Source organism: Chelonia mydas, chromosome 3, assembly GCF_015237465.2.
Source record: "Chelonia mydas isolate rCheMyd1 chromosome 3, rCheMyd1.pri.v2, whole genome shotgun sequence".
Classification (NCBI taxonomy): Eukaryota; Metazoa; Chordata; order Testudines; family Cheloniidae; genus Chelonia; species Chelonia mydas.
In genome coordinates this window covers 200,888,986-200,914,323 of record NC_057851.1, presented here as the reverse complement: position 1 = coordinate 200,914,323, position 25,338 = coordinate 200,888,986, and the positions used below count along the sequence as shown (strand labels likewise).

At 64.7% G+C, this 25,338-nt stretch overlaps 2 protein-coding genes across 6 annotated transcripts in view; one reads left to right on the top strand and one right to left on the bottom strand.

Annotated features, from left to right (window-relative positions):
• LOC102937867 (phosphofurin acidic cluster sorting protein 2) overlaps positions 1 to 6,681 on the top strand; it is a 108,975-nt gene extending 102,294 nt beyond the window's left edge. The window contains exons 18-25 of one of the 3 annotated variants that reach the window (XM_043544173.1): positions 379 to 481; positions 1,907 to 1,939; positions 2,570 to 2,612; positions 2,760 to 2,802; positions 3,223 to 3,364; positions 3,869 to 4,092; positions 4,227 to 4,340; positions 5,305 to 6,681. In XM_043544173.1, the coding sequence (XP_043400108.1) occupies positions 379 to 481; positions 1,907 to 1,939; positions 2,570 to 2,612; positions 2,760 to 2,802; positions 3,223 to 3,364; positions 3,869 to 4,092; positions 4,227 to 4,340; positions 5,305 to 5,420 (818 nt within the window). In that variant the 3' untranslated portion in view covers positions 5,421 to 6,681. Of the gene's footprint in view, positions 1 to 378; positions 482 to 1,906; positions 1,940 to 2,569; positions 2,613 to 2,759; positions 2,803 to 3,222; positions 3,365 to 3,868; positions 4,093 to 4,226; positions 4,341 to 5,304 lie in introns of those variants that run through there. The other 2 variants (XM_037896289.2, XM_043544174.1) reach the window with 2 other exon arrangements.
• The window catches only part of LOC114020534 (cullin-9), a 39,619-nt gene continuing 19,141 nt past the window's right edge, over positions 4,861 to 25,338 (bottom strand). For 2 of the 3 annotated variants that reach the window (XM_037896288.2, XM_043544172.1), the window contains 22 exons: positions 23,692 to 23,899; positions 23,307 to 23,500; positions 22,897 to 23,123; positions 22,059 to 22,293; positions 21,379 to 21,484; positions 20,678 to 20,905; positions 18,904 to 18,994; positions 18,634 to 18,805; positions 17,881 to 17,986; positions 16,133 to 16,228; positions 14,739 to 14,914; positions 14,155 to 14,288; positions 13,887 to 14,072; positions 12,992 to 13,107; positions 11,493 to 11,675; positions 10,866 to 11,023; positions 10,329 to 10,542; positions 9,867 to 10,038; positions 9,205 to 9,353; positions 8,481 to 8,598; positions 7,822 to 8,018; positions 4,861 to 7,742 (listed from right to left, as the gene is read on the bottom strand). In XM_037896288.2, coding sequence (XP_037752216.1) covers positions 7,458 to 7,742; positions 7,822 to 8,018; positions 8,481 to 8,598; positions 9,205 to 9,353; positions 9,867 to 10,038; positions 10,329 to 10,542; positions 10,866 to 11,023; positions 11,493 to 11,675; positions 12,992 to 13,107; positions 13,887 to 14,072; positions 14,155 to 14,288; positions 14,739 to 14,914; positions 16,133 to 16,228; positions 17,881 to 17,986; positions 18,634 to 18,805; positions 18,904 to 18,994; positions 20,678 to 20,905; positions 21,379 to 21,484; positions 22,059 to 22,293; positions 22,897 to 23,123; positions 23,307 to 23,500; positions 23,692 to 23,899 — 3,751 coding nt within the window. In that variant the 3' untranslated portion in view covers positions 4,861 to 7,457. The remainder of the gene's footprint in view (positions 7,743 to 7,821; positions 8,019 to 8,480; positions 8,599 to 9,204; positions 9,354 to 9,866; positions 10,039 to 10,328; positions 10,543 to 10,865; positions 11,024 to 11,492; positions 11,676 to 12,991; positions 13,108 to 13,886; positions 14,073 to 14,154; positions 14,289 to 14,738; positions 14,915 to 16,132; positions 16,229 to 17,880; positions 17,987 to 18,633; positions 18,806 to 18,903; positions 18,995 to 20,677; positions 20,906 to 21,378; positions 21,485 to 22,058; positions 22,294 to 22,896; positions 23,124 to 23,306; positions 23,501 to 23,691; positions 23,900 to 25,338) is intronic. The other variant, XM_037896287.2, reaches the window with a different exon arrangement.

Below are 25,338 nucleotides of genomic sequence, written 5' to 3'. Positions count from 1 at the left end.
TGGCCTGCTAAACCCAGGGTTGTGAGTTCAATCCTTGAGGGGGCCATTTAGGGATCTGGGGCAACTATGGGGGATTGGTCCTGCTTTGAGCAGGGGGTTGGACTAGATGACCTCCTGAGGTCCCTTCCGACCCTGATATTCTATGATTCTATGATGCAAATGAGGTGAGGGGAGTTGCCTTAATCCTGTCACCCTTGTCCAGAGGGGTTTAGGTGCATCTCCGATGGCCTTTTCATTGCTTTTTGTAAGTCTGTCTTCTGATCAGCTTTGGTTCAAGCAGAGGCTGGGGGGGGAGTCTTCCGTGAGTCAGGCAGGCTGGGCACTGTGCCCTGGTTTCTTGAGAACACAGAGCTGAGAGATAACACCTTGCCTCCCCAGACACCGTGGACGTCCCTGGCCGCATGGCTCAGTTCATTGCAGGAGCCAGCCAGTCTCACCAGCTGCCCATCTCCGAGGCCATGCTGACATACAAACAGAAGAGGTGAGAGCAGGAGTGAGTGCTCAGGCCCCTGCAAAGGGCATGACCAGCTCAGACCCGGGGGCACAGGCAGTCTCCCTGGACACCAACCAGCCTTTCCAACCACTGCCGAGGGCCCTTCCCCAGCCAGATCCGGGGCCTTGGCACTTTGAATCCCAGCTGGGTGGCCCCCGGTTTATGCAGTGCCCCAGGGAACTGTCTGAACTAGCCGGGTGGCAGAAGAAAGGCCAGCAGGCTCGGATGGCCAGGGCTGGGGGAGGGGAGGACTGGCCGAGCCCTATGCTGGATGAGCTGGGGTCCCCCAAACCGATGCAGGGTCTCCTGTGCAGTCCCCTTCTCAGCTGGCGCCACGCTGTGACCTTCCTGCCCGGCCTGCCTTTGCGGGGGCCCAGGCAGAGTGCAGGGATGACCCTTCCCTCCGGGGCCTCGTTTCTGATCAGAGCTCCGTACAGCCCCGTGCACTCCCCCTGCTCCCCGGTGGGGCACCGATAGCTCTCGTTCTCTCACGCTGCTGGCCCTTGTGGGGCGTGCACAGCGCTGGGCACAGCAGCATTCCCCATGTGCAGCAGGTTGGGTATCAGCTGTCTGCTGCCCGGAGCCTCAGGGCTTTCTGGGTCATCTGCCAGGCGGGAGCGTGGCTGGGGACATGGGCAGCCCAGCTGCTTGGATGCTGGCTTCTGAGCTGGGCACTGGGCTCCCCAGCCTTTGCTGGCACACCCAAGGACTTAATCCTGCTACGCAGTGAGGCCAGGAATGTGAGCTGCGGGCGGAAGGCGGAGCAGCGTGGCCAGCTGGGGAAAAGCCCACGGAGCTACCGACTAACCTGCCTCATTCAGAGAAACCCAGGGCTGGGACAGCAGGGGGAGTGGGGGGCACAGGCAGAGCTGGGGGGGGAGCCCAGGGCTGCACTAGCAGGGGCCTGCGGGTTGGGAGTGGGGGGAACAGACAGGGGAGCCTAGGATAACAGGCTGCGGTCGGGAGTGAGGGGCACCGTAGAGCTGGGGGGAGCCCAGGCTAGCAGGGGCTGCGGGTTGGTTGTGAGGGGGCACAGGCACAGCAGGGGGTGGGGGGAGCCTAGCCTAGCAGTTGGCTGCGGGTCGGGAGTGAGGGGCACAGGCAGAGCTGGGGGGAGCCCAGGCTAGCAGGGGGTTGAGGGGCAATGCTAGCCCCTGGGCAGAGCACTGGGAGGTACCAAGGCCATTTTCATGGTTTCTGTCCTAGCAGGGTTGGGGGTGTGTGTGCAGGGATTCACGCAAATCGTGTCCCCCCCCCGCAGGGGTCAGCCCCTTGAATCGGCCCTGGAGCCGTCTTGCCCCTGGGGGGTGGGCTGTGTGTGGGGGCTGGCACTGCGCCCGCCAGGGGCCGGCTGTTGGCGCGTGTCCCAGCAGCGCGCTCACCTCTCCCTTCTCTTGGTTTGTGGCACCCAAGGAAGAGAAGCCTCTATTTTGATTTTTATATCAGGTACTGGCCCGTGGCTTGCTGCGTTGTTGCCTCATTGCGTGTCCCTCCGTCCCATAGAACCAGTGCCCCCTGCCCGCCCCTCGGCTCCCCTCTGCCCTGGAGCAGGGCCCGGCCCAGGCTTTGCATGTGAACTCACTTCCCTGCAGTAGCTGTGCGGGGTGTGGGGGGAGCCTCTGCAGCCCCCCTGCGCTGCTCCCTGTTTGTCGCTATCCCCGCTCCTCCCCTGCCCTCCCCACTAGCCTGATCCTGGGCTGCAGCGTCGGGCGGGTGCTGTGCATGTAGGGGATGGGGCAGCGCCCGGGGACACTCCAGCCCCGCAGTGCTCTGCTCCTGGTGGGGTGAACAATTTGGGGGCTCCCCCTGCCAGCCGGGAGGGCTGGGCACTGCCCTGTGTGGCGAACAATTCGGGGGCTGCCCCTGCTAGCTGGGGGGGCTGGGTACTGCCCTTGTGGTGAATGACTAGGGGCTCCCCCTGCCAGCCAGGAGGGTCAGGCATGGCCCTGCAGAAAGCCTTGCTCGGCCCGTAGGTGGCAAGGCAGGGTCCTGCCCGGTGGACTGGCGCCCCGAAGGCAGCAGCGTGCTCCCTGCAGCAGGTTTGCCGTCTGACCTTTCCGCTCTTCCCTCGCTTAGCCCAGACGACGACTCCTGCCAGAAGTTTGTGCCATTTGTCGGGGTGAGTGTCTGATGTAGGGGGGGGCGCAGGCACCGCACGCCAGCCCTGCCAGGCGCATGGACACTGGGGGGGGGGGGGGGGGGGGCCGGTAGGGAGGGGGGCTGGCTGCAGGGCCAAGGCAGGTGTCTAAGGTCTCTCTGTCTGCAGGTGGTGAAGGTGGGGCTCGTGGAACAGTCCTTCAGCGCCTCAGGTGAGCCCGCCCTGCGTCCCAGAGCCACGGGGCTGGGCAGCTGCCTGTGCCCCTCAATGCCAGGCTGCGTGTTTCACTGCTCTGGGCTCTGCCTCTTCCCCGCTGAGCAGGGGGTGCCCAGCCCGGATCCACCGGGGACAGCAGGGACCCCTCTGGTGGGGATCCCCAAGGGGGCCCCCCCCGCCTTCCCGAGCCCTGCTACAGCCTCGGCTGGCCAAGGGAGCTGGGAAGGTCCCATCTACACCCCTCAGGGCCAGAGCACCAGGACTGCCCGAAGGGAGACGCACCAGTGGTGAGCCCTGGCTGTGAGTGCCCATCCTGCCCCCGCACAGAGCCACAGGCAATGGGGTGTCATGGCCTTCTGCCCCCGAGCAGCCCCCCTCGCCCCTCTAACTTGGCCCTGCCTTTCCCTCATCCTAGTGGACTCTGACGATGCCACGGTCTGCACCAGTTCCCTGCTGAGCTCCACGCCTCCAGCCGGCGCAGGGACCCCCCACAGCAAGGAGGCCATGGGCACCCCGCCGCCCTCCCCGTCCGTCAGCAGCAGCCTCTCGGGGGCTGGGTGAGGCTCCGCCGGAGGACTGGAGGGAGGCCAGCAGAGTTAATGTCCCTGGGGACCGGGCACAGCAGCCTTGTTAACAGTTTCCTTGCTGCTCACTCCAGCAGAGCCAGCCACACTCCTCTGTCCCAGCAGGAGGCAGCGAGAGCCCAGGGCTGGCGGGTTCAGCCTCCTCTGCGTCCCCCCACGCCCTGGCCCATAAGGGAGGGGGCCCAGGCTGCGCTGGGTGGAGTACACGCTGCCAGGCAGTGAGGGGCGGGGGCTGTGCACACACAGCCAGACCCCCGGGCCCGAGACTCTTCGGCTGTTAAATGAAAGCGGAGATTGTAGGCAATGGGCCAAGGTCCCTTGGGCCACATGGGTGAGGCCCATGGGGAGGAGGGGCTGGAGCTGGCTGTGGGGCAGCAGGACCCAGAAGGGGGCCAATGGCTGGTGCGAGGCGAGGAGTGGGTGGGAATGGCGGGGCGGGGCATGGCCTGGTGCTATGTGGCTGTGGTTGTCGCCCAGGTCCCTGAGCCCCGGCATGGAGGTGATGGGCCTGCAGGTCGACTACTGGACAACCCAGGGGCCGGAGAAGAAGAAGGAGGGAGAGAAGCGGGAGATGGGCTTGAAGAACACGCTGAAGAGCAACTTTCGATCCCTGCAGGTCAGCCGCGTGCCCAGCCCTGGGGAGCTGGTCCCCCCCAGCACCATGGCCATGACCGTGGTCACCAAGGAGAAGAACAAGAAAGGTAACAGCTGGCAAAGGCCCATGCGGCCCCTAGGCAGGGCCTGCACTCCTGTACCAACCCTGGAGGGGGCAGAGAGTCCCTGCCTTGCTCCCCTGGCAGGGCTGGGTCGAAGAGTCTTTGCTTTCTTCTCCCAGTGATGTTCCTGAGTAAGAAACCCAAGGAGAAGGACCTGGAGCCCAAAAGCCAAGTCATCGAAGGGATTACGCGCCTGATCTGTACGGCTAAGCACCAGAACACCATGCTCCGAGGTGAGGGCAGCCCAGCACCCTAAATCCCTAGTGTCCAGCTTCTCCGGCACCTGGCACCATGCCACACCCCTCCAGAGAGCCCACCAGGCCAACAGCTCTGCCCCACTGCTCGGACACCGGCAGGCTGCAGCATGCGCTGGGCCACAGGGCTGGCTGAGCTCTGCCCGAGTCTCTCTCTCCCCCTGGCCTAGCTGTGCACTCTGAGCCCTGCCTGGCCCTCGCTGAGCCGCAGCCGCGCTCTGAGCACAGTTAACAGAACTCTGGGCACCATTAGGAAAGGGCTAGATCCTAAGACAGGAAATATCCTCTTGCCTCTGTATAAATCCATGGTACGCCCACATCTTGGATACTGCGTGCTGTTGGCCTTGGAACAGATTCAGAAAAAGGCAACAAAAATGTTTAGGGGGATGGAACGGCTGCCGTATGAGGAGAGATTAATAAGACTGAGACTTTTCAGCTTGGAAAAGAGATGACTAAGGGGGGATAGGATAGAGGTCTATAAAATCATGACTGGTGTGGAGAAAGTGAATGAGGAAGTGTTATGAGAAAGAGTAAATAACACAAGAACTAGAGGCCACCAAATGAAATTAATAGGCAGCAGGTTTAAAACAAACAAAAAAGTATTTTTTTTTCATATAATGCACAGTCAACCTGTGGAACTCCTTGCCAGGGGATATTGTGAAGGCGAAGACTATAACAGGGCTCAAAAAAGAATGAGATAAGTTCATGGGGGATGGGTCCAACAATGACTATTAGCCAGGATGGGCAGGGATGGTGTCCCTAGCCTCTGTTTGCCAGAAGCTGGGAATGGGCAACGGGATGGATCACTTGATGATTCCCTGTTCTGTTCATTCCCTCTGGGGCACCTGGCCACTGTTGGCAGACAGGATACTGGGCTAGATGGACCATTGCTCTGACCCAGTGTGGCCGCTCTTATGTTCTGCGCTCTGCTCTCTCCTCTCAGTGTCCATCGATGGCGTGGAGTGGAACGATGTGAAGTTCTTCCAGCTAGCAGCGCAGTGGCCAACACATGTCAAGCATCTCCCCGTGGGCATCTTTGGCTACTCGAAGAGCGTGTGAGCCAGCCGGGCAGCCGGGACTCTGCTGAGTGTGGCAGGAGGAGGCGATGTCCATGGCCTGTCGCTTCTGCTGAGCACTGGGGGAGGTTCCTGCTGCCCAGCTCCAGGTGCTGTGGCCTGGCCGTTCCCACTCTGTTTCTCTCCCCCCTGGGCCTTTTAACATGCAGCTAGAACTGGTGCAACAGGGGGATCCACGTGGTGCCCAAGCCAGCCTCCCACCAGCCAGGGCCAGGGGTCCCACCCTGAGGAAGGGAGGGGGACTGGGAGCTACTGGAGGGAGTCTCACTGGGGCTGTGCCTGGGGGGGCAGAACAGGCTGCTCTGGCTCCCGCCCTGAGGCCAGCTCAGCCAGGCGCACCCTACGGCAAGAGCCTAACTCAGTTGCCCCCTTTCGGAAGCACCAGGGCCTCACTGGCAGCTCCAGGGCGTGAGGGGTCTCTGCCCCACCCTGCTGTTTCGGTTAGGGGCTGTCACCCTTTGCTCAAGGGCCCAGTGAGCCTGGGCTCAGGGCCCTGCAGCACCCCAGAGGTCATGGGGCTGCAGGGCTGAGCCTGGGCCCAGCTCTCCCCCCCCCCCGCCCCCCCCAAGCTAGGGAACACTAGACCAGCTGAGGCTCACCTAGACCTGCATGGAGGAAGCCATGAATGTGGCAGGTGGGGGCCTCCTCCACCACCAGCGGTGGGGCCCCAGCCCTAGGAAGAGCGAGGGGGGAGCTGTGCCTGCAGCAGAACCGCCTGGGGGGCAGTGCGCTGCAGGAACTCAAGGCAGGTGTGCTTGGCAGTGCCCATGCTGCCCTGTGCGCCGCGGTGAGGCCCCTGGCCTAGGGGGAGCAGAAAGCTGGGCTGGCCCAGCTGTGCCCTCAGTGCCAGGAGTCAGCACCCAGCCAGTCTGAGCTGCAGCCCATTACTACATCAGCCCCCCATCCCCGTCCTTGGCACCCCCTGCCCAGAAATGCTAGGGGCAGGCCCACCTGCTGCTCCGGAGCAGGCTGGGCTGCAGATGGGGGGACCCTGGGCACGGCTGTGTCTTTCCATTTACTGCTGGCCTGGGGTTCACAGTAGCATGGTAGCCCTGGCACTGGGCTGATGTCACACTCCTGCCCTCCGCCTGGAAGGCTCCAAGCCCAGCCCCTGGGAGCCCTGGGCGGCTGCGGAGCCGAGGGAGCGTTACCCTGTTTTTTTACAAGATTCTATTTTTTTTAAACTTACTGTATGGTTGCTTTTCTGGATTAATTTTAATAAATTAATGCTGGTACCACTGTGACTGGGGTGCAGGGTGCGTGCAGCTGGGCCCTGGGCGGGAAGGTGGTGCAGAACCCCTCAGTCAGGGCCAATACTGCTGCCTCCCACCCAGCTGCGTTCTGGTGGGCGAGAACCCCCCATGTGGTGGGCACTGGGACTTGGGGGCCTACAAACCATGCATGGCTGTCGCCTGGCATCTGCAGCAGCCATGCCCAGTGCACAACCCCCAGGAGACAGTGTGCCAGCCAGTGCGGGGCCAGGAATACCAAGCCCAGCTCCAGGGACCTGCCTTCAACACTGACCACCCCTGGGCACATGGAGCCAGGGCACAAGGGGGAATCAGGAGCTGCCGATGGAGTCAGACCTCAGGGAGGGGGACTGCTCCGTTCTGCCCCGGCCCAACTTTAGGATCCTCAGCCAGCTGCCTGAACCCTAGTGCGAGGTGGTGGCACCAGCCGCACCAGGGCAAGGGAGGGAGTCCCTCTAGCTGTGCCCAAGCCCTGGCCGCTGGCGGTGAGGTGCAAGCTCTGCTGTTCCCTGTTAGGGCCCAGGACTGTGGGCACAGATCAGCACAGCTGTTTTATGTAAATTAAAACCCCCAAGCCCTTGGGAATTGTGTCTCATGCTCCAGGGGCCATGGCTGGGCCCAGGCCGGGCTGCTCTCCTGGCTCAAGCTCTGGGCACGCCTAGGCCCCCGGCACTGGGCAGCCGATGCCCTGCCTGTGGCTGATGGCTCCGGCACTCCCCCGGTGCAGTGTCTGTGCCCACCTGGCCTGCGCACACAGCCCTGCTCCGCTTCTACCTGAAGGTGGAGAAGGTCTGTCTCCTCTCGGCACAGGCTGCGTTGGGCATCATCTTGATCTCCACGGTCTGGAAGGTGACTTGGGGCGGGCGCTGCGGGGGCGGGGAGGGCGTGGGCTCCGCGGAGACGTACGCCAGCAGCTGGGGGTTCTCCTCCTGGCGCCGCAGGTAGCCCTGGCTCAGCAGGTGCAGGATGCAGGACAGCACGTCCGTGCTGCTGCAGCAAAAGCTGAGGAACTGCAGGGCGGGGCCGGACTCCCATTGCTGACAGGCGTCGATCACCTGGGGGGGAGAGGGCAGAGTTACCCCGACGCTGCCCGGGCACGGAGCCGCGCAGCCGCTCCCCTGCCAGGACCCGTACCCTGAACACCAGGTTATCGATGTGCAGCTCCTTCTCCCCTTTCAGGATCTGGATGATGAGGCAGCAGATGATGTTCCTCTTCCTCTCCAGGGTGCTTCCCTCGTCATCCTCCACGTTCAGGTACGTCTGCTGCGGGAGCAGCCACAGGCGCTGGCCAGCCGCCCGCGCCAGGGCCGCCTCGTTCAGCCGCAGGACGCCTGGGACCGACACAGCCGCGCTCAGCCACGCCCAGGGAGCGGCTCCTCCAGCCCCTCCCATGTCCCCCCCCAGCCCTGCTTGGGGACCAGCCCCAGCCCCTTCCATCTACCCCCCTGGACCTGCTTGAGGACCAGCCCCAGCCCCTCCCATGTACCCAACCCCCGGCCCTTCTTGGGGACCACCCCAACCCCCCCACCCCACACACAGACACCAGCCCAGTTCTCCCCTCCCCCCAGCCAGCCCTGCTTGGGGACTGGCCACTCCAGATGCAAACCCCCTTCCGGCTCACAGACAAACCCCCGCTCCCTGGCATCTGCTCTGGGACCAGCCCTGCCCGGCCAACCCTCCATACCCCCCAACCAGGCCCAGCGTAGGGGCTCCATCCCCATCTGTGGTCCCCTTCTTCAGGAACCACCCAGGCACAGGGCTCAACTGCCCCTCCCCAGTCTCCCCATACGCACCCTCCTGAGGCAGGCTCTGGGTCAGGATCCCGGCCTCTCCCGTCAGAGGTTTCAGCGCGTGGCTCAGCAGGACAGGAGACAGCCCTGTGGCCTGGGCCAGGGTCTCCACAGCAACTTCCTGCAGAGCAAAGGAGACAGGAAGTGAATACGCAGGGGCCAGGCCATGGTGATGGGGCAACAGCTCTGGGGGCCGGGACAGGGCAAGTGGGCCAGGTGTCTTGGGGCCATGGGGCAAGGTCGCTGGGGGCCGTGAGGGAGGGGCCGGAGTGATTGCACTGGAGCGAGGTCGCTGGGGTCCATGGTGATGGGGGGGGGGGGGCATCAGAGGCTGTGGCAATAGGGGGTTCGTGGGGGGGCGCCAGCCAAGGGGCTGTGGTACCGCACTGGGGGACTGAGGGGCAAAGGGGAGAGAGAACAGCACCGATTCCTCTGGCACAAGCCACACGGGACACAGCGGCTGCTTTGCAGCGGCTCCTGGGTCACAGGGGGGCAGGGACCGGGCTGTGGAGAAAGAAGAGTCCAGGGGCTCGGGGGTCACTGCCTGGGGGGGGGGAGGGACAGAGGGAAGGGGGGTATCTGTGCAGGGGGGAGGACAGGGGGTCTCTGCCCCATATGGATGAGCTGGGGGGAAGTTCTCCCTCTGTTGCGAGGACAGGAGGGGTCTGTGGCCAGGTTGGAGCTGGGGGCAGCTCCAGGACGCCGGGGGAGGAGAGGGGGGTCCCACCTGGGCGCTGTTGAAGCCCAGCAGAATGTACATCTGCAGGGTGGAGACGTGCAGGGTGGTGCTGCCCGCGAACCGGAGCTCCGCGTGGCCCAGCCACGTCCACTGCAGCCGCCGCGGCTTCGTGTGCTCCAGGCCAAACCGGCTCTGACCTGCAAGAAACGGGGCCAGTCCCAGCAGAGCCACCAGAAGGCTGGGCCCCCGGGGTCCTCAGCCAGCCGGGGCTGTGCCCCCCTAGCCACACGCCCCTAGGCAGGGCTGCAGCTTACCCCACTGATTGCCAGCCTGCCCAACCCCAGCCACACGCCCCCAGGAGGGGCTGGAGCTCACCCCTCGGCTCGCCAGCCTGGCCTCCTTCCCAGCTGCACGCCCCCAGGCGGGGCTGGAGCTCACCCCATTGCTCGCCAGCCTGGCCCAGCACCAGCAGCTGCCCCAGGAGTCACGGCCACGGCCAGGGGTTTCACTGCTGCGTCTGACACCACGCCCCCACCACAACCTCCAGCCCAGTGCAGTGACCCTAGAGCCCTGCCCCCCATCCCCTGCGGAGCGACCCGAACAGCCCTGCCCCCCCCCCCGGTGCTCTCCACCACCACCATGGGGCACAGTGACAGCCCCCCCAAGCCCCAGCTCGGCCTAGTCGGCCCCACCCCAGCACCCAGACTCACTGTTGGTGTAGAAGTCGGCAAACCGCGCCAAGTAGCCCCCAAGGGGCCGCGGGAAACATCTGCTGGGATCCTCCAGGTAGCAGAGTGGGGAGACGGTCCAGCAGCGCGGGGACAGGGCCAGCACCTTCACCTCCAGCTCCTCCTCCAGCGCGGCCGGCTCCTCCGCCATCGCCTGGGGACGGGAGCAGGGGTGTCAGGGACCAGGCTCCCGCCAGGGGCGCGTCTGCAGCACCCCCTGGGAACGGAGGGGGCACCGCGCAGACCCCACCCCACCCTGCTTGGGGGCCCACCGCATCCCCCGGCCCCTTGGGAACAGAGAGGGCACTGGGCAGACCCTGCCCCGCCAGGGCGTTTCACTGCTTCCCCCCGCCCCCCTGGGAAGGAAAGGGGCCCCGGGCAGACCCCGTCCCCCCTGGGAAGGGAGGGGGCCCCGGGCAGACCCCGCCCCGCCCGGGGGCTCACCGCGTCCTCCTGGCCCGCGTCCAGCTCCAGCAGGCGCTTGTCGAGCTGCTGCAGCTGGAAGAGGTGGAATTGCTGCTGCAGCTCCTCCGACTCGCTCAGACTCTTCAGCATCTGCTGGGGGAAGCGATTGGGGAAGCAGAGCCCGATCTGCTCCACGACGGCCCGTTCCAGCCACACGTTCCCCTGGGCCAGGAGCCGGTCGCCCAGGTAATACCTGCAACGGCCGCCGGCGTCAGGGCGGGGCCCAGAGCCCCCGACTGCCTCCCCACAAACCCACCCCGGCCCCTAGACCTGGAGCCACCCCCAATTCCCGTCCCGGAACCCCCCGGGACCCTCCCTGCCTTTGCTATGGCCTGGAGCAGGGCTCTGGGGCTGCTGATCGGAGTCTGGCGGGACTTTGGGGAGCCCACGGCCCGAGCTGAGCCAGAGCCCCCATGACAAGCCAGGCACCAGCACTCGCAGACGTGGCAGGCCCAAGACAGAGCCCAGGCTGGGCGTGGGGCCTAGCGCCCCACTCCCCCGGCTGGGGCCACTCACCGGTAGAAGTGCTCGAAGGTGTTGGCGAGCTCCAGGCCGGAGAGGAAGAGGATGGGCTCCAGGCTCTGCTGTAGCCGGTGCAGCGACTCCACGTTGGCCGTGTCCCTCTGGCTCTCCTGGATCCGCTGGTCGATGTAGCGAGCAAACTGCTCACTCACCTGCAGGGGAGAGCGCCAGCTGCCAGGGGCCTTCTCGGGCCGGCTCCCCACGGCAGGGAGTCCCCATGGAGGCTCAGGGGACACTCACATGGAGAGGGGTGATGGGGGGGCTCCAGGGGAGGGAGCAGTCCTGCAGAGGGGAAGGGGCCACTCCCTAGGAGCTGGGGTCATTCCCAGGGGTCACCCCACCCGTGGAGACAGGGAGGCAGAATGGGGGAGGTGGGGCCGTGGGAGCTGCGTGTCTGGGCGGTGGGCAAGGGGGCGCGAGGGGCTCGCTCCCTCTCAGGGCCCAGGGCTGTTGGAGCAGGAGTGGACTAGACGGCCTCAGTACAGCAAGGGTAACCGGCAGAGACCCCCACGCACCTGGGCCCCCTCACACCTGGCACCATGCCGACCAGCCTGGCAGCCCTGCTGGGCCCCAGGCTCGTCCCCCAGGGCCAGGCCAGCCCCACGGCAGCCCCCCACTCACGTGCATGGCCGTCAGGAAGGAGAGCTGCAGCAGGCCCCCGGAGAAGCCCTGCCGCAGGGCCAGCGTGAAGGCCGTCTGCTGCCCGAACAGCTCCTCCATGGCGCGGCGCAGGCCCAGGTAGAGACGGCAGTACCGCTCCACGAAGTCCGGCCCCTGCCACGACGACTCCAGGAACCGCTTCACCTGTGCGGGGCAGGCAGCCCACGGTTACAGGCCGGCGGGGAGGGCCCTGGGGGAGCCTTGGGGGGAGTACGGGCCGCGACGGGCGTGGGGAGGGACCCAAGGGGGTCCAGGCTGGGCTGAGCGCCGGGAGGGGACAGGCTGGGGTGTCTGTGGGGGGCAGGATGGGTGTGCGGGGGGTATGGGACATGACAGACACAGGGAGTGGCCCGGGGGCATGGGCTGACCAGCCACAGGGGGTAGAGGGTAGGCCGGGCATGGGGGCAGCCCCGAGGGTGGGGAGGGTCCCAGGGGGACAGGACGGGCCAGGCATGGGGAGGGCCCTCCGCATCTAGTGTCCCACGGGCTTCATGGGCCTGGGGCAGGAGCCGCAGAGACAGGAGGTGGACGGGGCCCTGCTCCCCCCACGCAGGGTGGGGTGGGGGACGGGCAGCAGATACACACAGCACAATGCTCCCCCCACCCCTGCTGCTGCACCTCGCCCCCCCCACACCTCCTGCTGCACCACGCCCCCTCCCCCGTCGCCCCCCCAAACCTGCTGCTGCACCAGCCCCCCTCCCTCGTCGCCCCCCCCGCACACCTGCTGCTGCACCAGCCCCCCTCCCTCGTCGCCCCCCCGCACACCTGCTGCTGCACCAGCCCCCCCTCCCTCGTCGCCCCCCCGCACACCTGCTGCTGCACCACGCCCCCTCCCCCGTCGCCCCCCGCACACCAGCTGCTGCACCACACCCCCCGTCACCCCCCCACCTCCTGCTGCACCAGCCCCCCTCCCCCGTCGCCCCCGCCACACCTGCTGCTGCACCAGCCCCCCTCCCCCGTCGCCCCCCTCACCTGCTGCTGCACCAGCCCCCCTCCCTCATCGCCCCCCCGCACACCAGCTGCTGCACCACACCCCCCGTCGCCCCCCCACCTCCTGCTGCACCAGCCCCCCTTCCCTGTCGCCCCCCCTCACCTGCTGCTGCACCACGCCCCCCATCGCCCCCCCACCTCCTGCTGCACCAGCCCCCCTCCCCCGTCGCCCCCCCCCTCACCTGCTGCTGCACCACGCCCCCTCCCCCGTCGCCCCCCCACACACCTGCTGCTGCACCACGCCCCCCATCGCCCCCCCACCTCCTGCTGCACCAGCCCCCCTCCCCCGTCGCCCCCCCGCACACCTGCTGCTGCACCACGCCCCCCATCGCCCCCCCACCTCCTGCTGCACCAGCCCCCCTCCCCCGTCGCCGCCCCCCACACCTGCTGCTGCACCACGCCCCCTCCCCCGTCGCCCCCCCCACACCTGCTGCTGCACCACGCCCCCTCCCCCGTCGCCCCCCCCACACCTGCTGCTGCACCACGCCCCTCCAGCACTGCGTAATCCCCGTAAGGCTGCTGGGCTTCTTCCCCGACACCTTGGCGGCCCCGGAGCTCGTCTCCTTGTTCTTCCCGTTCTTCCCATCTGCCAAGGGGGAGCCGACGTGAGGGCAACGCCCGGGGGGCAGGGCGGGGGCAGCGCCAGCACGAGCAGCCTCCCCCACCCCAAAGCTGCCTGTGGGGCGTGGGCTGGGCCCGACCCTCCCAGCGCTCCCACGGAGAGGGCAGCTCGCTGGCACTTGGCAGGGGTGGCTGGGAGCCCCCTGCCCACATGGGCCCGGCTCAGCCCCACATGGTCACCGAGTGTGTGTGTGTGCGGGGGCTGCAGGGGCCAAGCCTGGAGCTCAGGGCGCGTAGCAGCCAGCCAGTCCCGGGCACCCTGGTGCACAGACCCCGGGGCAGCGGAGTAGCCACCCCCGGCCAGGATCCTGCCCCCTACAACAGGGCTGGCCCCTGCCGGCTCTGCCTGTGGGCACCAGACCCATGGATCTGAGGGCTGGGCTAGGCCCCCACGTCTCTGTCTCCTACACCCAGCTGGCTCTGCTGAGCCAGCCGCCCAGGGCCTTGTGTACCAGCCTCTGCCGCGCCAGGCCCAGGGGCTGCCCGCCAGCCCCGCAGAGCCCTCTCCCATGTCACCCCGCCTGCGGGCGCCAGGCACACACAGGGTCGCGCCGAGCTGCAGCGCCAGTGCCCGGCCCTGGCAGCAGGACGTGCCAAAGGCAGCCCGGAGAGTCCTTACCCGTAGGGACCCCTCTCCCCACTCAGCCTCGGGCAGCACCCCAGGGCCTCCTCCCCCAGCCCCACCCTGGGACCCGGACCACTCCCCGCCTGGCCCCAAAGCCCTGCCGGGGGAGGGGCCCTTACTGGCTTTGACCGGGGCTCTCAGCTCCTCGGGCTCCGGGCTGCCGGGGTCCACGTGCACCAGCAGGTGGCTCAGGCGCCGCACGCGGGAATTGAAGATGGTGGCGCGGCTCTTGGCGCGTCGGGCCGTCTCCAGGTTCTCCAGGTACTCGCTCAGGAGCCAGGCCAGGGGGCTGACGCCGCTGGGATCTGCAAGGCCAGAGGGGGAGGCTGAGCCAGTCGGGCCGGGCAGGCTGGGGGCAGCGGGGAACTGGGCAGGGGGAAACGGTACCTGGGCTGGTGATGCTCTGCACCAAGGGATTGATTAGGGCCTCCCAGCAGGTCCTGCCCAGAGCCTGGGCCGCCTCGTCATCGGGAAGGAAGCGATCGGCGAACACCTGCTCGTGCCGCAGGGCGCAGTTCAGCCTGCAACAGCAGAGACACCCGCACCAGTCACTGGCGGGCCCTGGGGCCTTGCCAGCACAGGGGGGGCAGATCCTGGGTACAGACACACAGGGCAGGGCACTGCCAAGGGCCATGGCCAGCGCTGGAGGGAGAAGAGGGGTACAGCCCCAGGTACGGCCACACTCAGGGCAGGGCACTGCCCGTGGGGGACCCCGGGCACAGACACAAGGGGCAAGGCACTGCCAAGGGCCATGGCCAGCGCTGGAGGGAGAAGAGGGGTACAGCCCCAGGTACGGCCACACTCAGGGCAGGGCACTGCCCGTGGGGGACCCCGGGCACAGACACAAGGGGCAAGGCACTGCCCGGGGCTCTGGTCAGTGCTCGGGGAGGACCCCGGGCACAGACACACAGGGCAGGGCACTGCCCGGGGCTCTGGTCAGCGCTGTGGGGGACCCCGGGGACAGGCCTCACCTGTTGAAGAGCTGCAGCAGCTGCATGCGCTCGTCCGCGATCTCCTGGCACCACGTGTGTGCCTGGGTAGTGTAGAACAGGCACGTGCGCCGGCACAGCTGCTCCTTGAAGATGGGCCAGAAGGTGGGCTTGGGCCCCAGGATCTCGATGCCACGCACGCGCGTGTCAATACCCCCCTGCAGAGGGCACAAACCTCCCTGGTTAGACGTGGGCCCGCCAGGCCTGGAGCTGACCGAGCGACTCCCACAGGGTTCCCCATGGCCAGGCCTCTCGCTGCCCGTAGAGCCCCTGGGGGGGGTGAGGGAGGCCAGGGACCGGCTCGGCTGCACACAGGGACGGGGGGGTGATGTTGCACACCATGTGCTTCATGGAAATATGCTTGTCAGTGTGACTATGATGTAACTGGGACATGCTTTATGCAAAAGGTTTCTTGTAAGGTATCATAACAAAGATTATAACCTACTGACTATGTTCCTCCAACTTGTATGCATGTATCATTCATGTATCTGAAGCTAGAAATATGAAGTATAACTCTCTATATATGTATAACTCATATAACCATGTCACATGATACTGGAATCCATCTTAAATCTGTTGCTTTTCCATTTAGAAGGAGGGGTGGGGACCCAGAGAGACAAAAGATTCCCGCCTTGTGCCAAAGCTAGAAAAGGTGGTGGAGCAGGACAAAAGGGGCTGCCAGTCATGAGAAAACCCCTAGTTATCACCTAACATGTCTGCTGGAACTAACAAGGACTGTACCGGGGAAAGGATTGGACCCAGACCAGGAAGGAGTCTAGTCTGTGAAAGAAGCTTATTGAAACATCTCTGAGGGTGAGATATTACCTGTAATCAGTTTCTTAATGTATTAGGCTTAGACTTGCATGTTTTTCCCACATTTTGCTTGATGACTTACTTTGTTCTGTCTGTTATTACATGAAACCACTTAAATCCTACTTTTTATACTTAATAAAATCACTTTTGTTTATTGATAAACCCAGAGTAAGTGATTAATACCTGGGGGAGCAAACAGCCGTACATATCTCTCTATCAGCGATGCAAAGAGCGGACAATTTATGAGTTTACCCTGTATAAGTTTTATACAGAGTAAAACGGATTCATTCGGGGTTTCGATCCCATTGGGAGCTGGACATCTGAGTGCTGGAGACAGGAGTACCTGCTGCGTGGTTTTCAGTTAAAGCCTGAAGCTTTGGAGGAGCAGCCCAGACCCTGGGTCTGTGTTGCAGCAGGCTAGTGTGTCTGGCTCAACAAGGCAGGGTTCTGGAGTCCCACGCTGGCAGGGAAAAGGGGCTCAGAGGTAATTTCAGCACATCGGGACAGTCCCAAGTGGGTCTCTGTGACCGAACTCATCACAGGGGGCCCGCCAGTGCACCCACCTGCTGGCAGCGCTTGATCTTGATTTGGATGATGGGCCAGAAGCGGGTCAGGTTCTCCAGGAGGATCACTCTGCTGGCCGAGGGCGTGACATTCATCTGGGGAGGCAGGGAGAGCCGCATCCCTCAGATATGGAAATGGCGAGGCCGTGAGAGATCCCACCCCGCCCCGCAGGAGTGTTGTCCAGGCCCAGCCCCCAGAGCTACGTGAGGCAAAGCCGTGGGGTTAGCGGCGTGCAGGAACATGGGCCCCAAAGGGACGGGGCGAGGAGACGACCAGCAGCTGGGACGTAAGTGGCAGCTTCCCAGTGGGGCTTGGACTGGCCAGCAAAGCCTCTGCCGCTCCGTCAGGCAGCCCCAGGGCCCCGCCCAGCCACACCTGGGGAGATCAGAGAAACCATGGCTCTGCTGGAGCAGTGAGACGCACCAGCCCTCTCCACCACTTCCTGCTACCCCCTCCCGGCAGGGCCACTGGGAGACCAGCCCCTGGGAGCTCCACCGTGCTCAGGAGCTGCCGTTAACCTGCCGGGAGCAGCCGCAGAGACCACAGCCAACGGGGATCGAGGGGTGTCGCCGGGCACGGGAACTGGCTGACAGCCACCGACCAGTGGCCCAGCGAGCCCTGCGGGCACCCGGCACCTAGTGCCAGAGGCGTCCGACTGAGACGCAGATCTCCTGCTGTGCCCCTTGGGCTCCCAGCCCGAGTGGTGCTACTGAGCCAGCGTCACGCCCCACTCCCAGCACCCAAATCAGGCTCATCCACTGGTTTGGAGCTGGGGGGGGGCGGGTCCCAATTTCCAGATTTTCTCTGCAGCGGGGCAGGGGGGAGCCTCGCTTGGGAAGTGACAGGCAGGATTCTCATGGAATCACCGGCCCCCAGGAGCCACGGCTTGAAGGAACAGACCAGCCGTGCCGAGAGCCGGCACCAGCACCGTCACTGTTAGCACAGGCCCAGCGCCCCGCGCACCCGGCTGGCTGCTGGCACGGACGTACATGCTGCTCCCACTAGGAACGCGCAGGGCTGCCTCTCTGCCCCGCCCACCCCCTGCCCCTCCCCAGTGACCTCCTGGGACTCAGTGCTGCCTCAGGGGCCAGAAGGCGGCTCCCCAGCTCCTCTCGGTCCCTCTTCTGCTCTACAGCCACCGTGCTGCTGAGACCCTGGCACACCCTAAGCTAGGCAGACGGCCCGGCCCAGACAGCGCCGCTGGGTTCTGGGTAGAGGTTTCCCAGGGCAGCTCACTCGGGTCTGGGGAAGCAGAGGGCGGGAGGGCGGCAGGGTCTAGCAGCAGAAACGGGAGCAGCTAGGACACGGCAGGCTGTGCCAGGCCTGCATGGGGCGGATGAGGAGCAGGACAGGAGGGGAAGCCGGGACTTGGTCACTGGGGTGTCTTGATCCTCCCACTGGAGCAGCTGATCCTGGCCAGCGCTGGAGACGGACCCTGAGCTCGGGGCCCTGCCCTGCTCCTCCCCTCCTAGGAGAGCGCTGGTGACGTGCCCGCCAGGATAGGGCCTACAGGCCTGGGGCTGGCGACTCCCTGCGCCTCGGGTGCTGGCTGCCCCCCAATTCCACGGCAGTCGTCCCCCCGCAGCCTGGGCCGGGCTGCCCCAGCTCCACTGAACAGCAGAGATGGGCGCTGGCAGGTGCGAAGCTCTCAGCCTGCACCCGCCCTGCTAGGGAGCCCCCAAGCCACAGGACCCCCACTCCCTGCAGCTCCCCCTTTTCTGTCCGGGGCGGCCTGGGCCACACTCACCGTATTGAGCTCGGTGCTGATGCTAGCCGGGTTCTCTCCTCCCATGACCACGATCCGGGCTGGCATGTAGCTGGAATCCTCGCTGGCCACCACCAGGCTCATTTGCCTGTAGCCAGGGAGAGCCACAGCGTCAGCACTGGCCCATTTCTGGGGTTGTGCTCCAGCCTGAGCCTAGGGTGCCCATCCCGAGGGGCATGTCCGCCAGCGGGTCAGAACCTCACATGGCCGCCAGTCCTAACGGGAGCCCCTGAGCCCCCCGGCCCAGCTCCTGGGGGCTGCACCTGGCGCTTCATGGCTCTGGGCCCACAGTGCCTCCAGACATTCCAGCAGGGAGCATGGCGCCCGGGGACACAGACAAGTCCCTGCATGGCTGGCTACTGGAAAGGGAACCCACCCCAGCCTGAGCCAGGGAACCGGCATGTGCAGTCCCCCTGTGCCGCCTCGGGCACCCGGCTACCCCTCGCCAAATTGTTACCTGCCCTGCCCACCTGATCCCGCCCCCATCCCCGGGACACCCCTTCGACACCATGGGCAGCCAGCCACCCCCCTACCCACCTGATCCCGCCCCCATCCCTGGAACACCCCTTTGCCACCCCGGGCACCTTGCCACTCCTCGCCAAATCGTTACCCGGGCCCAACCCCCTCCCATTGTTACCTGATCCCTCCCCCACCACTGGGACACGCTCTTTGCCACCCGGCACACAGAGCCACACCCCCGCCCCGGGGGGCCAGTACTCACAGCCCCCGCCCCACCTGACCACCACGCCGCGGTGCATGTAGATGTTGATGTAGTGCGAGCCGGTGCTGCCGTTGGACTCCCAGTAGCTCTTGGGGTTCCTGTCCGTCAGCTTGTTGGCTCGGTGGGGGTTAGAGGAAACCTCCAGCTTCTCCCAGCACTTGTCCTCCTTCACTTCCACGCTGGAGCCTGCAGGGAGAGGGGACAGCGCTGAAGGGACCTGGGGGGCCACCTGGGCGGGGCACAGCTGGGGCAGAGGGGCCCCGGGCGACCGCCCCAGCACTGACCCTGGCAGAGGTTGCGCAGGAAGACGTCGAAGAAGGGGATGTTGATGGGCTGGTGACTCCGTCTGTGCTCCTCAATCTGACCCAGCACCATCTGGAAGAGAGGGGGGCGCAAAGCGTCAATGGGGGGAGCCACCTGGCACCCCTTCGCCACTGCCCGATCGCTGGACTCTGGGCAGCAACCAGCCCCTGAGGAATGCAGCCCCACAGGTGGGGTGGGGGAAGCTGAGTGAACTGGCTCCAGAGAGAGCCTCTGCCCCATGGCCACTCCCCCCACGGCCATCCCCTCCCTGCCCACCCCCTTCCAGAGACCACCAACCCCTCCCCCTGCCTGCCGACCACTCCCTGGTCACCCCTTCCAGATACCACCAACCTCTGTGACACTCTGTACCCCACATGACACCCTGTACTCCATGTTCACCACTTTTATACGGTTATGTTATATTTTGTACAAAGTAAGCCTTGTGAGGTATCATTTGAAGATTCATAAACTGCTGAACATCATTGTGCTGTTAAGATGTGTGTAACAACACTGTGTGCAGAGCTATGAGATTTTACTGCATGATTGTTACTGAACTATGGTACTGTTTTGGGTAATGCCCACAAACTAATTTTTCAGAGACAAAGACACCCTAGCACGCCAGCAAAGTACCAAAGAGCCATTACATACTACATCAGACATTCACCAGCAGGGGCAGGGAAGGGAAGGGAAACAAGAAAGTTACCATTCATCATGAGGGCAGTTTGGAGCTCACATACACAACAGCACTGCCCGACCCCAGGACCCAGCAAGGATTTTTCCAGCACAAAGGGCAGGAGGATAAGAAGGGGGGAAAACGTCCCGAGCCACCCCTCTCCTCCGTCCGTCTCCGCTCATGACGACGACGACGCACAAGGAACTGAACAAAGGGGGGAGCGGTCCCAGGCTGGGAAAAGACACAGCCTGTGAAACGTATCATAGCTGCTGGTGAGAAAAATTCCTTTTTTTGCTTTTACACCTATCAGTCCTGGTACAGGTTAGGAATTCGCTGGCGTGTTTATCCTTTTATGACCAATTCCGACTGTTGTGTCTTCCCACCTGTGATCCCTTAAAATCCACCCTTCTCTGGTTAATAAACGTCTTTCGTGGTTCTGCCCAAGCCAGTGCGTTTGACTGACGTGTTCGGGAAACCTCTACCCGAGACAAGAAAGGCGGGCCCGTAACCCCTCCCAGGGCTGGAATGACTAGCGAGGAGCTTCCGCTGTCCGGGAGGGCTGGCGCAGTGCAGGAGGGGAGCAAGGCTGGGGCTGGGGCTCTGCGGGTGTTACCCTCTACGTAACGCATGGACAGCTGGGCACAGCCTCACGTACTCGGCTGCATCCTGGGGGCTGGGAGTGAGCAGAGCCTGGACGGGTCGCTGTTCCCAGCAAAGCGGTGTAAAAGGCATCCCAGGCGGGAGAGCTAAGGGGACTCAGCAGTCCAGGCTGCACCCGGAGGAAAGTCACGCCCTCCCTCCCGCCAGGCCAACCTCTGCAAAGACCACCAACCCCTCCCCACAGACAAACAACCTGCCCTCCTCCCTCCCCTCCCTTCAGGGACAGCCAGCCCCCAGCCAGCGCCTGGGACCCCCGGGTGGTCTCGACCCGGATCAGCGCCCCGGCATGCTGCAGAGGTTCCTCCCACCCGCCAGGCAGACTGCCCCAGGCGGTGGGGGGAGGCCTCCCCCATGGCAGAACCCCTGCTCACCTGGGCGGGGTCAGGACGCACACCCCACACCGAGCACGTGCCCCGGCTCACCTGGATGCAACCGGCCAGGATGCTGGTCGTCAGCTTCTGATAGAGGCTGGCGTACTTCTCACAGTCGGTCACCAGGTCCCGCAGCTCCGGACCCAGCAGCAGGTTGGAGCTGTGCTTGTCCAGGGCTTTGGACAGGGCCTCCTTGGTGCCCAGACGGCACATCACCACGGCACAGTCCTTAGTGGCGGTGGCCAGGCGGTGGAGGAAGCGAACGAACTCCTGCACGACCTGCAGAGGGAGCAGCGCGGCCTGGGGGTTGGGGCACCGGCCTGGGGGCCAGGAGACCTGCTTCTAGTCCCGCCTCTGCCACTGACCCGCCAGGGGGCTGGGGCGAGTCCCCGCTCTCCCTGGGCCAGTCCCCTCCACCCCCGGCCGCCTGGGGCAGGGCGGCTCTCAGCTCCTGCTGTGCCCGGGCTGGAGTCTCCAGGCACGGCCTGGACAGAACAGAGAGAGGCCCCAGCCCTGGCTGGGGGGCGCTGGGTAAAGGGGTGATGCCAGGGGGCACAGGTCCAGCTTCCTCGGGACAGGCCTGGGGCAGATCAGGGCTGTTATGAGCCAAGGCACCGGGCAGAGACTTCACCAACAATTCCTGCTGTGAGCCCATAACTGGAGCTGAGCTAGGAGCCCCTCCCTGCCCCCCCACTCCTGCTCCCGGATTCCCCACCCCCAACAGGTAAGTGGGACCCCCCGTGGCTCCTCACCTCCCGCTCGTTGCTGGGGGCGCTCATGGAGGACAGACAGGGCTCGATGCATTCGTGCCAGGGCAGCCCCTCCTCCTGGTAACTGTCCAGGAGCTTGTTCAAAATCCTGCACAAGAGAAGGGGGAAGGTGGGGACTGAGGGGAGAGGCCAGCGGCTGCCAGTGCCTCGAGCCCCCCCGTGTGCCCGGCCCTCTGGCCACAAAAGCCACCTTCACTGCCATGCCCGCCCCCGCCCCCCCCATGACAGCCCCTCACCCCAGCCCTCCCCACTGCCTTGGGACAGCCCCCACCCCCACCTCGGGACACACACACACCTTGGGACAGCCCCAACCAACCCTGACCCCCCCAAAACAGCCACTTCCAGCCCCAGGACAGCCCCAACCAACACCCCCCAGCACAGTGCCAACAAACCCTGCCTCAATCCACCCCCAGGACAGCCCCAACCAGACACGCCCCCGTGCTGGCTCCCATTCCCATCTGGGACATCCCAGCCACACTCTCGCAGCACAACGTATGGATCCCCGGCCAAGGTCCCCCTCGCCCGGTGACACCCGAGGATCCCTGGCTGCCTCCCTCGCCCGGTGACACCCGAGGATCGCCGGCAAAGGTCACACACACACACACACACACACACACACCCCCCACCGTGTCACCGAGGACCCGGCCGCGCCCTGCACTCACCGGAGGATCCCCAGCTGCACGGCCTTCTCGGCCCCCAGCTGCTCCAGGCTGCGCAGCAGCAGCAGGAAGTGCTGGCGGTCCCGCAGGGCCTCGGCCCCCTCGCTCGCGGGGCCGGCCTCCTCGCAGAGGCAGCGCTCCAGGGCCAGCACCAGCTCCTTGGAGAGGCTGCCCTCCTGCAGGCGGCCCAGCAGCGTCTGCACGTCCACGTCCTTCAGATCCAGGGCTGAGCCCGCCTCTGCCACAGGGAGAGAGCCGTGGGGCCGGGGCTGCGGCAGGGCACTGCGTGCCGCCGGCTGCACGCTCGCTGGGGCGCCAGGTGCCCTGTACCCGTCCCCAGGCTCTCAGACGGGGCTGTGGGTGGGGGGCAGGGGGCTCCGTACCTGCCGTCCCCAGGCTCTCAGACAGGCGGGATGGGGGTGGGAGCTGTGTATGTGGGGCAGCGCTGGGTACGAGCTGTCCCCAGGCTTGTAGGTGGCGTTGGGGCGGCAGGGGCTGTGGGGGTGGGGTGGGCTCCATACCTGTATCCCCCAGCTCTCAGACAGGGGCTGTGGGTGGGGGGCAGGGGGCTCCGTACCTGCCGTCCCCAGGCTCTCAGACAGGCGGGATGGGGGAGGGAGCTGTGTATGTGGGGCAGCGCTGCGTACGAGCTGTCCCCAGGCTTGTAGGTGGGGTTGGGGCGGCAGGGGCTGTGGGGGTGGGGTGGGCTCCATACCTGCATCCCCCAGCGCTCAGACAGGGGCTGTGGGTGGGCCGGGGCTGGGTGGGGAGCAGGGACCTCTGTACCTGCCATCCCCACATCCTCAGACAGGGGCTGTGGCGGGGGCAAGGGGGTCCATACCTGTCGTCTCCAGGTTCATGGGGAGCTTGTGCTCCGCCAGGCGGCTGAGCGCGATCTGGGCCAGCATCTCGTTGGCGTGGCTGGGGGCGGCGGGGTCCTGGCCCCCCTGGCAGCAGCTCTGCAGGGCCGAGTGGATGTCACAGCTCGCCAGCTGCTCGGCCAGGCCCCGGTGGCTGTCGATCAGCATGCCGGCCACCAGCAGGCCGTTCTGCACGGCCGACGAGGCCCTGCGGGGCAGAGCGCCAGGGTGAGTGCCCGCGGGCACCAGCCGCTGCTCCTCCCCAAAGGGGCTGTGGAGCAACGGCACCTCCTGCCAGTCAGGGGGCCCTCCCGCCAGGCACCCCCAGAGCCTCCAGGGAGCTGCCCCCCAGCACTGCCCCCACAGCAAAGACCCCGCTCAGCCCCCATACCCGGCGGTGCCCTGCATGGTGCGGATGGCGGCAGGGAGGGCGCAGAGCAGGCTGTCCGAGTCCTTGCTGGAGGCGGAGCCGATGCTGGCGAAGATCTCCCACATCACCTGGGCATCGGCGTGGTTCAGGGGACAGGGCTTCTCGCTGGCACCCAGCGGCTCGCAGGTCCCGGCGCCCACCAGCACCTTCAGCGCCTGGGAGGCCAGGGGAGCCGGTCAGGGCGGAGAGCTGGCAGTGCCAGCCCCAGGCCAAGACCACGAGGCTGCCAATGCCCCCTGGGATCCCGGCACTGGCCACCCGGTCCCCGCCCTCTCCCACCCACGATCCCAGCATGCCTCACCCCCAGCCCACGACAGCCACCACCTCCCCCGTGAGCCGCACTCACCGCCAGGCCGGCCTGCTGAACCAGCGCCGAGGGGGCGTACTCCTGCATGCAGGCCAGCACGGCACGCACCCCGCCCTCCGTGGCGAAGAGCACGCGCCAGTCGTACTTGGCCATCAGCACACAGAGCAGGCGCAGTGCCAGTACCGCCAGCAGCTTCTCCTTCACCTGGTTGGTGAGCAGTTCCACCAGCATCTTCACCAGCTTCTCCCTGCGGGGAGCAACGGCGGGCGGCTCAGGAGCCGGGCCTGGGCAACCGGGGACTGACCTGCTGCGTGGCTCCTGGTCAGCTCTGGCCCAGAAACCAGATCCCCTGGCCCCTCATTGGGCCTCCCACCCCCTCCCAGCCCCCCACTCCCCAAGCTGTCACAGGAGTCCCAGCAGGGCAGCCAGGTTTGATTTCCAGCTATCCAGAGGTGCAGAATCCACCCCTGCCCTAGAAGTTTGTTCCAATGACTCAGCAGATGAAATTCAGTGTTGATAAATGCCAAGCGATGCGCATTGGAAAACATCATCCCAACTCTACATATAAAACGATGGGGTCTAAATTAGCTGTTACCACTCAAGAGAGGGATCTTGGAGTCACTGTGAATAGTTCTCTGAAAACATCCACTCAATGTGCAGTGGGAGTCAAAAAAGCGAAAAGAACATTGGGAATCATTAAGAAAGGGATAGATAATAAGACAGAAAATATAAATCCATGGTACGCCCACATCTTGAATACTGTGTGCAGATGTGGTCGCCCCATCTTAAAAAAGATCTATTGGAATTGGAAAAGGTTCAGAAAAGGGCAACAAAAATAATCAGAGATATGGAACGGCTTCCATATGAGGGGAGAGTAATAAGACTGGGACTTTTCAGCTTGGAAAAGAGACGCCTAAAGGAGGAGATGATAAAGGTCTATAAAATCATGACAGGTGTGGAGAAAGTAGATAAGGAAGTGTTATTTATTCCTCCTCATAACACATGTACTAGGGGTCACCAAATTAAATTAATAGGCAGCAAGTTTAAAACAAACACAAGGAAGTATTTCTTAACACAACGCACAGTCAAACTGTGGAACTCCTTGACAGAGGATGTTGTGAAGGCCAAGACTATAACAGGGTTCAAAAACAAACTAGATAAATTCATGGAGGATAGGTCCATCAATGGCTATTAGCCAGGACGGGCAGGGATGGTGTCCCAAGCCGCTGTTTGCCAGAAGCTGGGAATGGGCGACAGAGGATGGATCACTTGGAGATTCCCTGTTCTGTTCATTCCCTCTGGAGCACCTGCCATTGGCCACTGTCAGCAGATAGGATACTGGGCTAGACGGATCTTTGGTCTGACCCAGTATGACCGTTCTTCTGTCCTTAACACCTTCTCTGGTGAGCATCTGGGCCTTACGTCTCACAGGGACCTGTCTGGCTTCAGCTCCAGCCACCGGTTCTGGTTCTGCCCATCTCTGCTAGACTAACGGGCCCATTAGCGCTCACGTTTTCCCCCCAGGAAGGTCCTTGTGCATCATGAACAAGTCACCCCTTGGTCGCCAGGCGTCCACACAGGGTACTGGGAAACCGGACAGGGGTCAGAAACGAGCTACAAGCACCCAGGGCTGGAAAACCAGCCTCACAGCAAGCGACTAAAGAAGCTGGATCCTGGCAGCTCCTC